The sequence below is a fragment of the Myotis davidii genome, unplaced genomic scaffold, assembly GCF_000327345.1.
Source record: "Myotis davidii unplaced genomic scaffold, ASM32734v1 scaffold2982, whole genome shotgun sequence".
NCBI lineage: Eukaryota > Metazoa > Chordata > Mammalia > Chiroptera > Vespertilionidae > Myotis > Myotis davidii.
In genome coordinates, this window is record NW_006293440.1 from 64,319 (window position 1) to 81,357 (window position 17,039).

Genomic DNA, 17,039 nt, shown 5'->3' on the forward strand with positions numbered 1-17,039 from the left:
TAGTCAGAGAAAGATAAGTATCACATGATCTCACTCATTTGTGGAATATAATGAACAACATAAACTGATGAACAAAAACAGATCCAGAGACAGAGAAGCATCGATCAGATGCTCAAACCTCAGAGGGAAGGTAGAGGAGGGTGGGGGTAAGAGGGAGCGAACAACCAAAGGACTTGTATGCATGCATATTAGCATAACCAGTGGGGTGAGGGCATTAATGGGAGGGTGGGAGAATTAGGGGGAGGGGTAAGGGCACATATGTAATACTTTAATCAATAAAGAAAAGAAATTAGCCTTTTTCTATGAAATTGTTAGTTCATCTAAATAGATTAAGTTCAAGCCAAACTAATGGTATTTTCCCTTTAGCGTCATACAGGTAATGGATATTTATTGAAAAATTTCTTCTTTTATTTTTACAAAAAATTATGATCTTTATTTATTGATATAGAATTGAAAAATTTCTTACAATGGTGAAATCAAGACTCCAAATTACAAACCATGATGGCAGCTGAGACTTATAATCTGTATACTATATAACAAAGTAGAAAGCACTGTGTTTATCCAGCCTGGGAGTTGTAACTGAAGATCAATCAAGGAACAAGATCCCCCAGGAATTAATAAAAAATTCAACAGTAAAATCCCAAAAGTGTTCATTCTGCTTTCATCTTTCTTTTTCTCTTCAGGAGAAAATGGCTAAAAATTAGGCAAAGCATTGAGATTTTTGTGCCTAAGGTTTAACATTCAGAATAGTTATTCGCTAGTACCGCCTGAGAACCATCCACATAAGAAGCGCTTTAGACATTTTTATTTTAAAAGTCCAATTTCATTGAATCAGAATTTGGGGTGTTGGTGTCCTGAAGTCTGAATTTTTAACTCGTATTCCAATAGTTCAGAACCTAGAACATATGCAAAAGATTGGGCCAGTATTTTTTCCCTTTCCTTCTTTTTCTCTTCAGCACCTATAATTGTATTCTCTATGTTGTGTTTGGCTCTTATTTTCAAGAAATCCCCTGGACACCAATTCCATAATATATATGAAAAAAAATGAATGGAGTCTTAATATAGTTTGTTCACCTGATTTTTATTTCATAAAACAGATTTAAAAAGATACAAACATATAAGGAAAATCTACTTCTGACCTTGAGCATTACTAATCCACATTATTCTGTCATTATCTCTTATTTATTCACATTCCATCCTAGGAGTGGTACTGTTTGAATGAATAATACATATTCATCTGAACATTTCACATTATAGTTAAGTATCTCATTTTTACTATGCCTTGTGACGCCTTAAAATTAAATATGAATGTAGAGGAGGAAAAGTAATTTTCCCTTTACCCTTCTGAGTTCTTGGCTGAAACTCCCTGTAATAAAAGACAGATGAACAAGAGAAAGAAACAAGTTTATTAACATGTATATTTCATGTACATGGAGTGATACTCAGGAATGATGAGTAAACTCCCTGAGTTGGCCCAAGCAACCACCTTAAATACCATCTTCAGCTACTAGTAAACAGAAGAGAAAGATCCATGAGGGGGCAGTTACCAGGATTTACCAGGTAAACAAGAGTAAGGTTTGTTGTGCTGATTTAAGTCAGGGCCTTCTCCATTGCTAAGAGTTCTTTGTGATTTTGAGTCATCCCTACCTTCCAGGTACAAAGAAAGAGACACTCTTATAAATAGAGATTTGTAAGTTTTCCTTACAAAAGGATAACTTCTACTCTATTTTCCGAGTTTTTCCTGAATCTGCTGTTTCTCAAAGATACTCAGCTCAAAGTGATCCTTATCCTAAGGGGGCATGTTTTGGGGTGGCATATTAAGCTACCCTTTAGTAAACATCACTGAAGATTTTCAGTTTGGTAAGAACAGATTGCTGTCCAGATTAGAAATATAACTTAAAACTCTTCTAAAACATTATAGTCTGCTTATTGTGCTGTTTTCAGTGTTTTGAAACTCAAAATAATGGGGTTGTTCTTTCTTTTATTGAGTGAAATTGTTTTTCCCCAGGAAACACATAAATTATGCCTTGTACATCTTCCCACTTATTCCCTTGAAATGAGTAATAAAATACAAAGTCTCCACATTGTTATAGATAGAAAATCCAAGCATATTAAGGAAAAGTGACTTAACACTGAGTCTTGACCTAATAATCATCAGCAGAAATAGGAGACAGAATCGTGCAACCCAAGGTTTCTTCATATTTTGCTTCTTTACTTATCTTCCTGTGTAGGTTTGACCAATTTTTTTAAAGCCTTTTCCCCCCCCCATTCTGCACGTACATATGTGTGTTGAGTTTGTCTCTCTCCCTGTCTTCATTCCTGGCTCCCAGCTTTTCCTCCCTCTCCCTCCTCCAAACCCTCCACCACATATTAGAATAGATCAGTAGACTGTGACTTTATAAAAAAAGGCACAGCTGATGTCCCGATTTTGTCAGAAATGAGCTATGTTTCAATGTCTCTTGGATATTTTTAAAAGAAGTTTCTCTCTCTGTCCTTTTCTGCTCCCCCTACAAGTAATATTTATTCAGCGGGAATAAATGGAAGACATAATATAAGTTCACAGCCTGTATTTTCCTTTCCTCTCTATCCCTTCAGTCCAACCTTCCAGGGGTAACACTATTAACAGTTCCTTCCTTCCCTGATTTCTTCCTCCCCTTCTCTCTTCTTTTCTCTCACTTTCTCCCTCTTCTGTTCTCCCTCTAAAGTCTAAATATTCATGATACTATTCATAATCACCATACTGTTTTTCTTTTCAATATACTGTTGTGCAGCTAGTGATTAATAAATCTTCCCATAGCAGCCTATAGATATATGCTCATTTTTTAAAAGATGATTACATAATGGTATGGATGTTGTTGACCTTAAACAAGAAGTCAGCCAGATACGTATTTCTCCAGCAAGTGGGTCTATTGGGGAACTACAAAGAATTGCATCTGGAAAAGGACCCATGGCAGTCCATGAGCATGGCTGCTAAAACAAAGGCTAGGAAACTCTTATCCAAGGGAAGTGGAAGCTGGGAGGGCTACCACCAACAAAAAGTTCTTCCTGTTCTGTTTCTAGATCAATGTAGCACCTCCTTACTTCATTGTAAATAAGGTTTCTATTTACTCATTTTTTAAAACAATGTACCATAATTTCCGTTTATCAGTTTAGTGTACTGTGCAATTATGCCCCGGAATAAATTCAAAGTCTTGGACTTGCTGGATAGTCAGACCAATATTTATTCCTAGGACAGTGTATAAGTGCCTATTTCCCCAAACGTTCTCTAACACTATATTATCAAATCTTTGATTTTTATTCTTATTCTATAAGTGAAAAAAATCATTTCTCATAGTTTTGATTTGTTCATCTATAATTATGAGTAAGATTGATCATCTTTTTATGTTTGTTGAACATATTTGAGTTGGTTATTCATTTCTTTTCTACATTTTTCTATTGGATTGTCTTTTTTTTCTTTTTGGTAGGAACATTTTATAAATTGAAGAAATTCGCCTTTGTCATTTGTGTTATAAATTTTTTTGTTTCCATTTGTTTTATTATCTTTGTGGTATATAAATTTAAATTTTTCATTTAATTCTATTTGTATTTTTTATGTTTTCTGGATTTGATGTAATGAATATAAATGTCTACTCTGAGTTTTTCTTTTTATGCACTTTTTTCTATCACTTTTATGTATTTCTTTTTAATATGTAAAATTTTGTTCTATCTGTAAATGAGATTTTATAGTGAGGCAAAGACCCAGCTTTATTACTTTTGAAATGGTTACTATAGGGGCGGAAAAAATTTTCCTTGACCTTTTTAGAGTCCCTGTCTGGGTCTGAAAATTAAATGACAAAGATATCTTACCAGGAGAAAGGCACACAAATGTTATTGTTTCACAAGAGAATGAAGACTCAAAGAAGTGACCAGATCAGGAAGTTTTTATGCCTTTAAACAAAGAATTGACAAGACAAAGGGGTTTGGGTTAGGGGTAGTAAGTGGTGAAGAAGTAACTAGGAGCGTAAGCCTAGTTACAACAAGATTTTTTACAAATTTCTCTGGTGCTGATAAGTCTGCCTCTGGTAAAAGGAGAATTTATTTCTTGCTTTTAGGCAAAAAAGGGTGAGCTTTTTCTGCATTTATTGTTTTTTAAGTGCCTTCAACTCAAAATAATTTTTATGTCCAATAACATATTCTGTTTTCCATCACGAGCCAATTTTTCTAATAGCATTAATTGAATAAACCATTTTCCCCCACATTGACTTAAAATGCCACCTTTATCGCATACTCAATTCCCATATGTATTTGGCCTGTTCTGTGTTCTCTTCTGTTTTATTGCTCTGTTTTCATTATTTGAAGTATCAAACTTTTTTTCATCATAACCTGGAACTAGCCTATTACCTAAATTCTATAGGTGGTATTAGGTGTTACTACCAATGGTAGTAATCATTTTTCTGTTGATTCTTTTGGTTTTTAGTATTTGGTCACATTATCTGCAGCTAATACACTTATTGCCTATTCGTTCTAATATTTCTATCTCACATTCCTTTCTCCTGTTTCTGATGCTAATAGGAATGTATTCTCTTCCATTAATGGGATAGATATATATATTCCCTCATGTGGGGGGATTATCCCTTCAGTAATAAAGGGCTTTTATCAAAATGAAAATTGAATATTTTAGTTGCCTTTTTGACATTTAAAGATTATCATATGATACTTTCCTTTTTGATCTATTAACATGAATTATGAATTAGAGTATCAGACTTTCTTATTTTGAACACTCTTTTTATTCCTGGACTTGAACTTCTCATGGTCAAGTTATTCTTTTAATGGTCTCCTGAATTCTCTATTCTAATAGACTACTTAAAATGTTTGCACCAATACTCACATGTGAAATTGATCTTTGATTATCTTTTGTCCTGCCTTTCATGTTTTAGTATCAGTGTAATGTTGACTTTTAAAAATAATTTTCAAATAATTTAGATGTTTTTCTTCTTTGAGCACTGTCTGAAATAGTTTAGTGTCATTTTCTTTTGGCCACTCCTTTTGAAATAGGCCAGTGTTTTTGTCCTTCCTAGCATGACTGATACTAGGTTGTGCTGTAGATCTGTAACTTTCTTTTTCCAGCTTTTTATTTGAAAGTTATTTCATCCTTATAGAAGAGTTGCAAAAATATGAATATTATAAAAAACATCCATCTACCCTTACTCAGATTTATCTGTTGAAAATATTTTATCCCGTTTGTAAAGCTTTGTGACTTCTAATAAAACTTTCCCAGAGCCCTAGCCTTTTTGGCTCAGTGGATATAGCATTGGCCTGCAGACTGAAGGGTCCCAGGTTTGATTCCAGCCAAGGGTACATGCCCAGGTTATGGGCTCAGTCCCCAGTGTGAAGTGTGTGGGAGGCAGCAAATCGATGATTCTCACTCATCATTGATGTTTCTATCTCTATCTCCCTTTCCCTTCCTCTCTGAAATCAATAAAAATATATTTTAAAAAAACTTTCCCAGAGACTTGGGAAGAATAAAACTATAATATTAAAAGTATAACATTTACTTGCTCATATGAGAAATGGCTGTTGTTTAAGTCACTTGCTCAGGTCCAGCCTCTCTGTCTATTTCAGAGCCTTTTCTTTTGCTCTCCCCTACATGGACATCAGTAAGCTGTGCTTGGAGCATAGTCCTACTTAAGTTTGGCTAACAACCTCAGCTCTGTACCTTGTCCTTAGAGATGCCTTGTCTCATCCTGCTGCCCGCTAAGGCCAACCTCCTTTCACACCTCACCTTATCCAGTGTTTTCCCTTCAGGAGAAAGCTCGCTATGCCCATGAAGAAGAGCCAGACCATCAGGGAAGTGTGGAAATATATTTCCCAGAGTGTGGGAAATAGTCATTTAAAAAAATTATTAAATTTATTGGTGTGACATTGCTTAATAATATTATATAGGTTTCAGGTGTACAATTCTTGAAATAATCTGATATTGTATTGTGTGTTCACCACCCAAAGTTAAGTCTCCTTCCGTCACCATTTATTCCTCCCTTTATCCTCTTCTACTTCCCCAGACCATACTATTGTTTATGTCTATGAGGTTGTTTTTTTAATATTTTTTTGCTTAATCCCGTCATCTTTTTCATTCAGCCCCCCAGTGCCCTTCCGCTCCAATAGCTGTCAGTCGGTTTCTATTTTGTTAGTTTATTTTGTTCATTAGGTTCCAAATATAGGTAAAATCATATGGTACTTGTCTTTCTCTGACTGGCTTATATTACTTAGCATAATACTCTCCAGGTCCTTCCATGTTGTCACAAAGGGTAAGATTTCCTTCTTTTTTTATAGCTGAGTAGTATTCCATTGTGTAAATGTATCACAGCTTTTTTACCCACTCATCTACTGATGGACACTTGGGCTGCTTCAAAATCTTGGCTATTTTAAACAACGCTACAATGAAATAGGGGTATGTGTGTTTCGGAGGTTTGGGATATATTTCCAGAAGTGGAATCACTAGGTCATAAGGCAGTTCCATTTTTAAATTTTTGAGATAACTCCATACTGCTTTCCACAGTGGCTGCACTAATCTGCATTCCCACCAGCAGTGCATGACGGTTCCCTTTTCTCCGTCTCTTTGCCAACACTTGTTGTTTGTTGACTTATTGATGATAGCCATTCTGACAGGTGTGAGGTGATGTCTCACTGTGGTTTTAATTTGCTTTCTCTGATGATTAGTGGCATTGAGCATCTTTTCATATGTTGTTGGCCAGCTGCATGTTCTCCTGGAGAAGTGTCTATTTAGGCCCTTTCCCCATTTTTTAATTGCATTGTTTGCTTTTTTTTTTGGTGTTGAGTTTTATAAGTTCTTTATAAATTTTGTCTTTTATTTTGTTATGATTTCCTTTGCTATTCAAGGACACTTTAGTTTGATGTACTTCCATTTGTTTATTTTTTCTTTTGTTTTCCTAGTCCAAGGAGAGAGATGAAAAAATATTGCTATGAGAAATATCTGAGATTTTACTGCCTATATTTTCTTCTAGGATTTTTATGATTTCGAGTTCAACATTTGTTTTTAATCCAATTTTAGTTTATTCTTGTGTGTGGTGCATGTATCTGTCTAATTTCCCTAGCACCATTTATTGACTAGACTATCTTTAGCCCATTGTATGTTCTTTACTCCTTTGTCAAATGTTAGTTGACCATAAAGGCATGGATTTATTTCTGGGCAGTCTGTTCTGTTCCATTGATCTATATGTCTGTTTTTATGCCAAGACCGGGCTATTTTGATCACTAATGGCTTTGTAGTGTGGTTTGATATCAGGTAGCATGATTCTTCCAACTTTTTTGTTCTTTCTCAAGATTGCTGAGGCTCTTTAGCATCTTTTGTTGTCCCATACACCTTTTTGGAACATTTGTCCAAATTCTGTGAAATACACTATTGGTATCTCGGTAAGAATAGCGTTGAAATCTATAGATTGCTTTGGATGATATGGGCATTTTAATGGTTAATTCTTCCTATTCATGAACACAGTATATGTTTCCACTTATTTGTATTTTGCTCAGTTTCTTTCTTTATTATCTTTTTTTTAATGTTTTTAAGTATTTTTTTATATATTTTTTATTGATTTTTTACAGAGAGGAAGGGAGAGAGATAGAGAGTTAGAAACATCAATGAGAGAGAAACATCGATCAGCTGCCTCCTGCACATCTCCCACTGGGGATGTGCCCGCAACCCAGGTACATGCCCTTGACCAGAATCGAACCTGGGACCCTTCAGTCCACAGGCCGACGCTCTATCCACTGAGCCAAACCGGTTTCGGCCTTTCGTTATTATCTTATAATTTTCTGAGTACAGGTCTTTTACCTCCTTGGTTAAATTTATTCCTAGATATCTTTTTGTTGTTGTTGTTGTTGCAATTGTAAATTGGATTGTTCTCTTCGTGTATAAAAATGCCATCAATTTCTGAATATTAATTTTGTATTCTAATTTACTGAATTCTCAGTTCCAGTAGTTTTTTGGTGAAGTCTTTAGGGTTCTCTGTATGCAGTATTATGCTATCTGGCAATAATGACAGCTTTAGTTCTTCCTTTCTTAATTTAGATGCCTTTTATTTCTTCTTCTTGTCTGATTGCTATCATCACACTGTTCTCTGTGTCTATATGTTATATTTATAACCATTTTTCTGAACACTGTATCTGATAAGTTGCTTGGCTCCATTTCATTTTGCTATTTTCATGGGGATTTCTCCTGTTCTTTCATTTGGGGCATGATTCTTTGTGTCCTCATTTTGACTGCCTTTTTGAGGGTTTTGTTGTTTTTCATGTATTAGGTCGATCTGCTATAGTCAGGAGGAGGCTAGCAGAGTTTATCAGGCCTAAACAGACCAAGATTTGACCGTGTGAAGGGAGGCCTCTGCACTGTCAGGTGTCAGGCAAAAAATTTAGTTCTTCATTAAGATTTTAAAACTGCATACCTGAAATGGTCTTCCAAAGGAGCCTCCTCTAGAACAAAGAGGCCACCTATTCTTAAGGCAATCCCACCTCTCTGTCCTAAGAGTTACAAGCAGCTATAGCTTTAAAAAAATTATTTCTTAAATCTTTATTTTTGAAAGTACATATTTCCCCTCTCTTGACCTCTTCTAGCTCACCCCTCCCCCTCAAGCCTTCACCACCCTCTTGTCTGTGTCCATGGGTTATGCATTTGCATACAAGTTCTTTGGTTGATCTCTTCCCACCTCCCCTACCCACCCTCCCCCACCTTCCCTCTGAGATTTCAGAGTCTGTTCCATGATTCTGTCTCTGGATCTATTTTGTTCATCAGTTTATTTTGTTCATTGGATTCCACATATAAATGAGCTCATGTGATACTTGGCTTTAATCAGCAGGCATCTTCTGTATACTATTGGTACATAAAAGCAATCGCAATATAAAAAATTAAAACTGAAATTATATATGTAATTTAAGATCATTATTATTTAATTGCCCTTAATAATTTTATAGAATAAGTCATTAAGATAACCTAAAATTATTCTCAAAGTAAAAGTGATTTATTATTTTGAAAACATTGATAAAATGTTCCCTTGAAGTTAATGCATTCTATTTAATTCTTCTCATGTAGTTATCTAGACACTTGTAATACTGTAGAGTCAAGACTTTGGTTCTGAATAGGTGATTTAGCCTTAATTGTGATGAAACACTGGATGGTTCCACTTTAACAAATTCTAGTGCAGTTAGAGCCAAGAGCTTTGAACCATCTATTGAGTGTAGTTATTTCTTTATACCCAAATTACTTGACATATGTTATTGCTTTTTTAATTGAATGTTATGCTATTTAAAATTCTTTGCAAAATACTGAAATCTAAGTACATGTTTTAAAAGTTTGTTTCTAGGGGAAAAATAATTCCAGACAATTATTTTCCTATTTGCAAATTGTATATGGAACTCAGCTATCCTATACTATGTGTAATTTCTTTCCTTAATGGGAACATGTGATTACACTCATATACTTTTACTTTCTGACTTTGAATCATGTTTTGTTTGAGTTTGTTCCATCAAACTTTATCTTTTACTGGGTGATGCCTTCAAAAAGAGCAGTCATCAACAAATACATAAGAAAGCAACTGACTGCTTTACTTTGTGTTGATAAGTATCTTACTAATTTCCATAAAATACTGTTAGTCATTTATCTACATGATCTTTTAAGTGAAGAGATGTTGAATAAAAGATTGGGGGTTACCTGGAAAGATAATAGATAACTTAGAATCTCATTTGTTAGGTGAATTCCCTAACCAGAATAGGCTATTATCTTCAGGTAAGCAGATTCAGAAAATCGTTCTCTTTTTTATTGTTGTTAATCCTCACTCAAGTATGTTTTCCATTGATTTTTAGAGAGAGTGGAAGGGAAGGGAAGAGACAGAGAGAGAGAGAAACATGGATGTGAGAGAGACACATCCATTGGTTGCCTCCCTCACTGGCTCCGACCAGGCCTGGGGTTTGAGCCTACAACCAAGGTACATGCCCTTGACTGGAATCGAACCTGGGACCCTTCAGTCTACGGTCCAACACTCTATCCACTGAGCTAAACCAGCTAGGGCCAGAAAAATCATTATTTTCATGATTCCATGTTGGTCAGATTTTGAGATTTCACTCAAGCTGACAAAGCTCAAGGAAAACTCATATAAATCACAATGCCTGCTTGTTAACATATATTGAGGAATGGTGTTTCCTTTGCTGTGGTCTTAGAAGAGGTAGGTGGACTCTGACTCCAAAATTTGGTTCACATGTCAGGAATGATGATGCTACACAGATGACCATAGGATATGGAAACATTTATTACTCAGATAATAAAGCTTTCTGGGGAGAGTAGGATCATAAGCAGATGAAAGCGGCTTGAAAAAACAAGAAATGTAGACTAACTTGGATTTTTATTGGATTTACCAGGTGGGTCTAGACTCTAGAGGGTGAGGGTTCTCATAATGTGGGTCAGGCTTGTGTGCTTGAATTTCCCTCAGGTGACAAAGGAAGTAGCACCCATGTTTTCATATATATATATTATTGATTTCAGAGAGGAAGGGAGAGGGAGATAGAAACATCAGTGATGAGAGAGAGTCATTGATTGGCTGCCCCTGCTCGCCCCCCACTGGGGATCGAGCCCTCAACCCAGGCATATGCCCTTGACGGGAATCGAACCCGTGACCCTTCAATCTGCAGGCCGACGCTCATCTGAACCAACCTGGCTAGGGCAGCACCCATATTTTCTTATCACCTTCCCAAAATTTGGGGAGAGTGGTAAAGGGGACTGATGATGTTTAAAAGCTGTCAGCATTCAAGTATTAAAAATGGAGTCAGACTCTTTACTATACCCTTTTCTTTGCTTCCATTGTTTTTTCTTGTATTCAACACATTATCTCCTTAAATTAACCCTTCCATTGGTTAAATTGAAAACTTCTCGGCTCAGGACCAATTTTTTCTTTTTAAGATGTCTCCTTATTTTGTAATTGATACTTAATATTTTAAGTTTAATAGTTTAGTTCTTAAAGGCAATGATAATTTTATGTTATTAGGAAAGTGTGTGATAAGATAGCTGGGAATAGTAAGAAATTATTTAGAATTTTCCAAACCTAATAAAGTAGTACATTCATAGCTTGCAGAATTGTTTTTCCCTTCTTCCTCAGCTTCCTAGATGCATCACTGATTGTTCAATTCTTTCTATTTTTAAAGCCATAAGCTGCATAGTTGAAATAGGCTGCTTATACCTGTTTCTATCACAGACAGCTGCTCTGTCTAGCTCCCAAACTATGTATTGTGCCACTGGGACATGAAGAGAAAAATATCAGAAAGGAAAAAAAAACTTGAGTAAAAGACCCCAAAATCCTGCATACTTATTATCCTCAAGTCCTTGGCCATCTCCTAAACTGCAGTGCACAGGATGAGGCCTTTATAAACATTCATCTGGTAACTAATTTCTAAGTGGTACAGCTTAGAGATGGGGCAGTGTACTGTCAGAGTGAAACCATCAAGTGGGAGGACACCAGACACCTGGGCCCCAGACATCATGCTAGTGTTGCAACCAGTTAAGTGTTAAGATGAACAAATAATTTAACTACTCTGTGCTGACTTCCCCTGTAAAATGTACAGGATTTAGAGCTTATTTTAGCTTTGAAATACCATGATTTTGTAGTTTAAAGGTAAGGCATTTTGCTCTTGTGTTCTCTAAGAGGAGAAATTATAAATGGTAACATAAATCTTTATAAAATTAAGTTATATGAAACCAGTATACTAATATTTTTGAGTAGGGGTCATTTTGTCTCTTAAGTTCAATCAAAAATGGTTTGAAAATAATATAATTTTTCCAATGGCTTTTAAGTGTCATCATAATCTTGAACATTTAATTAGCTGTAATATAATTGAATTTACATTTGAAAATTATTTTGATGATACTCTTAAATAAAATATTTTATATTTTCTTACAAAATATTTTAGCCTTCATATTTGTTTATCTGCCTATCTATTTATTTATTTTCAATTTAGATGGGCCTAGGAAAGACAATCCAGGCAATTGCCATCGCTTACTTTTATAAGGAGGAATGGCCTCTTTTAATAGTGGTCCCTTCATCTCTGAGGTATCCTTGGACAGAAGAAATAGAAAAATGGATCCCAGAGCTAGATCCAGAAGAAATCAGTGTTATTCAGAATAAAACTGATGTTGGGTAAGAACAACTTTTTAGTATTTATGGGGGGAAAGTGCCAAAATTGGTATATATCAAATAAGTCTGTATATCAAGTAGATTTATCCACGGCTGAAAATGCGTTTGTCATTATGGAAAAAAAAATGTGATTGCTGTGTTGGTACTGGGTGTTTAGGAGCCCTTCCTTTTCTGTTAGGGGGCAGAGAACTGCAGAAGATTGACTCCCTCCTGTGTCATCACTGGTGGTGTATAGAAAGTGCAAAGTGACATGTTTTATTTTCAATGCATTTATTTGTCTATTTAATTTACAAACCCCTTAGTATCATAGCACTGTACATACAAAAATGAATAAGACACACCCCCTGCCCTCACCTATCTTATGTATATATATAAAAGCCTAAGCGACTGTCCAACCAGTAGCTATGATGCACGATGACCACCAAGGGGGCAGACACTCAACGCAGGACTGCCGAGCTGAGGTGACTTGGCAGCTGCAGTTCTTGGGTGACACACCAGAACCAGAGAGGAGAGAGCCCGATTCCGGGGTGTGTCACCCAAGAACCGCCCTCTCGCAATCCGGGACCCCTTGGGGGATGTCGGAGAGTCGGTTTTAGGCTGATCCCTGCAGGCCAGGCTGAGGGACCCCACTGGTGCACTGGGCCTCGAGTGATATAATAAGGGGGATAAATATGTAAATGAATAATTTCATTATAGTATGATCAAGAATATTATAAACATTTGAATTATAGAGGTAGTTCAAAAGATCAGGGATCACTTTAGCCCAATGTTTCTCTGGGTGAGGTGGTAACCCCCTCTTTTCCTTATACTTCATCGACCTAGGGCCAGGGGCATTTTCGTTGTCATTGTGACAGGGAATCTACTGGCCTTTAATGGGAGGGTCCAGGAATGTGAGATGCCCTTCAGGGTGCTGGACAGCCCTGAGTACTAAGTATTGTCCTGCTCAAAATCCCAGTAGCACCTGGCTTAAGAAACTGCTATCTTGTTTGTGGGAAGGCTTCCTAGAATAGCCGACTAATATTTGAATATCCACTTTCTTCATGATCACAGGTGCATGAAAGCAAATGTTCTCACAAAGTAATCTTCTTGTCCTACTAAAATATAAGTTGCTGGATGTCAATGCTTCCAAAGAGCATTTAACCAAAAAAAGTTAGATTTGATTAACAAAATTTTAAATTTTGGATTAGGGTTTATTACATTTAAAGACTATAAAGTCTTAAGAGAAATTGGGTTTCAGTGGTGGTACCTTCTGCTCTTACTTTTCCTTGTATTTCTTCCCAAAGAGTTGTATTGTTTATGATAAATTGGTTACTGAAATAGTATTTTTAAAGTACATAAATTTCTTTTCTAGGAGAATATCGACCAGCAAAGTGACAGTTCTGGGTTACGGTCTCTTAACGACAGATGCAGAGACTTTGATAGATGCACTGAACACTCAGAACTTCAGCGTAGTGATAGTGGATGAATCACACTACATGAAGTCCAGAAACGCAACTCGCAGCAAGGTTTTATTGCCGATAGTACAGAAAGCCAAACGAGCCATTCTTCTGACGGGAACTCCCGCTTTGGGAAGGCCTGAAGAGGTACTAAAATCCTTATGCTTGGGCTTAAAAAACAAACAAACAAACAACCTAGAAAACAGAATCAGTCACCTGTGAAATGTTAAATAAGATTCCTCAAATGCCAAAAGAGCACTTTGGGAATTTCTAGACTGCTCTTAATGATTAAATATATCTTTTACTGTGACTTTTATCTAGTTACATGTGATCCTTAGCCATGCTTGTATTTGCTATAAAACACACACACAGTTTTTACCTTACAAATTTGTAAATACCACTTGGGTTCTTCTGGTTGTTCTGTGGCCTTAATCTTCATTTTATCCAGCCTATTTTACAATATAAGCTCCTTAAGATTGGAGTTGAATCAACTTTGTATCTTTTATAAAGATATATCTTTATATATTTTATACAGTATTGCATAACCTCTTTCTGTTTCTTTTTCACTCTAAAATCCATGTTTGGGAAGGTAGAGAACTTAGGTGTAAACCAAATAGAGTATCTAATTAGAATAGAGGAATCAGGCATTTGAGTGATGTCTGATTTAGCTTTTACTACTGTGAGAGGCAGGTGGGGTATGGAGTGATTAAAGGGTTGGGAAGAAGAAATAATGAGTGAAACTATTATGAGTCTAAGGATTATTATAACCCAGGGAAGCCCTATCTATTAAAGCATTTACCTTAAACCCACATTTCAGTTTTTAACATATACCCACAAACCTATCCAAAAGAAATACAGATGGATGGATGGATAGATGATAGATAAATGTAGATGTAGTACATATACCTTCACCTATATATACTAGTGTATTTATATATGCACACATACACATACAGACCTACATTGTCATTAATTTTTGTAATTACATAAAAGCTAGAAACCGCCTATATATCCATTAATAGGAGACTGTTTAAACATTTTACAGTATGGCCCAGGAGGCGTGGCTCAGTGACAGGAGGTCACGGTTTGATTCCAGGTCAGGGTACTTACCCGGGTTGTGGGCTCGATCCCAGTGAAGGGCATGCAGGAGGCAGCCGATCAATGATTCTCACTCATCATTGATGTTTCTCTCTCTCCCTCTCCCTTCCTCTCTGAAATCAATAAAAAAAAATTTTTTTAAATAAACATTTTACAGTACATCTATACAATGGGTTACTATGTAACCTTTAAACTGAGCTTTGTTGTTATAATACATTGCTCAGAATTTTAAAAACTAAGTTAAAAAAACAATATATATGTGCATTATGTCGAAGACATGTTTTGGGGGGACAAATTCTAGTTGTGTATGTATAATAGGACCCTATTCATGTGAATGAGAGAGAATATGTACCTATACTTACGTAGACATAGAAAATGCATAAATGTATGTTTAACAAAAAGATGGCAGTTATCTCTGAAGAGCAGGATGGCAGGAATGGGGGGTGGAGGGGAAGGAGGGACCTTGAGGAAGAAGAGGTAGATTTCCTTTTTTACTTTTTATTATTTTATTAACTGGATTTATCATTGTAATAATAATTGACTAATAATATTTCAACATATTGAGAACACTTGCATTGTTATAGCTTTTTATGCAGATTGAAGCTCTCTTTCCACAAAAATTTGGAACATGGACTGAATATGCCAAAAGATACTGTAACGCACATGTCAGGTAAGACAAACTATTTTCTATAAGCGTTAATCCTCACATATTTACTGTGCACATGCAGCTTGATTAGTCATTCCTTGTTCCAGTGTTTTTCAAACTTGTGGAATAATTTCTTCAAATAAAATCTTATGTAAGTGATGACCTATGTATGAAATTTAAAAAAGGAGTAGATAATGGCAATTTTTCTTCATTTTTAACCTTCCACTTACTTTATTTTTGGAATGATTTTTTTTTTTTGTATTGACTGGCTGAGCATGCACATTATGGGAAAGTGACAGACAGCCATTTCCCTTTCCAGGTAACCAGGGTTTGCAGTTTCTTACGTATTCTTCTGGAGGTACTCTATGCATGAAAAAGCACACGTGATTATATATATACACACACAATAATAGTTCATTTTATTTCTACATCTACAGTAGTATAATCTACACACTGTTCTGCAGTTTGCTGTCTTCATCTCATGTATTGGAGATTCTTCCAATCAGTTACTGAAAGAGCTTTGGCATTCTTTTTAAATATTGCTTGCGTTCCACTGTTTGGATGCACTGTATTTAATTTAACTAGCCTACTGCTGATCGGCATTTGTTTTTGAAATATAGCTGTTGCATACAATGCAGCAATGAGTAACTTGCACATGGTTAGAGTCAGTGTAGTGGCAAAGAGCATGGGAGACTACAGGAGATCAGCAGTGTTTTATTTTCACATCCAGTGTTTACCAGATATTTCATGTTAGGAAAGTACCTTTACCTCCCTATACCTTAGTTTCTTCAGGTCTAAAAACAGAGAATGATATTTCTGCCTCAGAATTATTATGAAACTGACATGAGCTAATATTTATAAAGGGCTTGAACAGTGACTGGCACATAGTGAGAACTCAATAATGATTAGCTATTTTAATATTTCATGTCACACACAGGAATAAATCTGTAAGATAAATTTATACAAGTGGAATTGCTGGTAAAAAGGCCATGTGTATTTTTATATTTTATATATTTTTTGACAAATTATGCTCCACACAAGTTATACCAATTGATATTCCCACCAGCAGGAAGATTGTCTCCCACACTTTGCCAACATGTTCTAATATAAATGTTTTATCTTCCTAATGTGATCTGAGAGTAGTTTTAATGCATATTTGTTTTCTTATGTTATTAAATATAGTCAAGATTTTTTTATACATGTAAAAGTCATTTGTGCTCTTTTTCAGTTAATTGTTTATGTTCTTTGCCCTTCATTCTACTAAATTTATTGGCTTTTTTTTCATGTTGATATACTGTAAGTCTTTGCATAATATAAAAATCAGATCTTTGTGATATGAGTTCCTCAGACAAGATAGTACAGCAAAAAAGAAAACAAGGACCTTTTCTACCAAAGACTGTAAATGTAGAAATCTTCAATATTAGTATAATCCAGAAACTAATTAAAAGGCCCAACATACTAACCATATGCAAATGGAATTTTTATAAGGACTGCAAGCATCCTTATCTAATAAAAGAGAAATATGGTAATTGGCGTACGACCGCTACCCTGCCCATTGGCTAATCAGCGAGATATTCAAATTAACTGTCAGCCAAGATGGCGGCCGGCAGCCAGGCAGCTTGAAACTAACATGAGGCTTGCTTGCTTCAGTGACGGAGGACTCCAATGTTCCCCGCCTCCCTTGCAGGCCTC

The 17,039-nt window shown here is 35.8% G+C and overlaps 1 protein-coding gene across 1 annotated transcript in view; it reads left to right on the top strand.

Moving 5' to 3' along the window:
• The window catches only part of ZRANB3 (zinc finger, RAN-binding domain containing 3), a gene marked incomplete at its 3' end in the record, with an annotated part of 109,642 nt that overhangs the window by 53,834 nt on the left and 38,769 nt on the right, over window positions 1–17,039 (top strand). Inside the window, exons 4-6 of the mRNA XM_006767144.1 lie at window positions 11,992–12,170; window positions 13,519–13,750; window positions 15,286–15,371. Coding sequence (XP_006767207.1) covers window positions 11,992–12,170; window positions 13,519–13,750; window positions 15,286–15,371 — 497 coding nt within the window. The remainder of the gene's footprint in view (window positions 1–11,991; window positions 12,171–13,518; window positions 13,751–15,285; window positions 15,372–17,039) is intronic.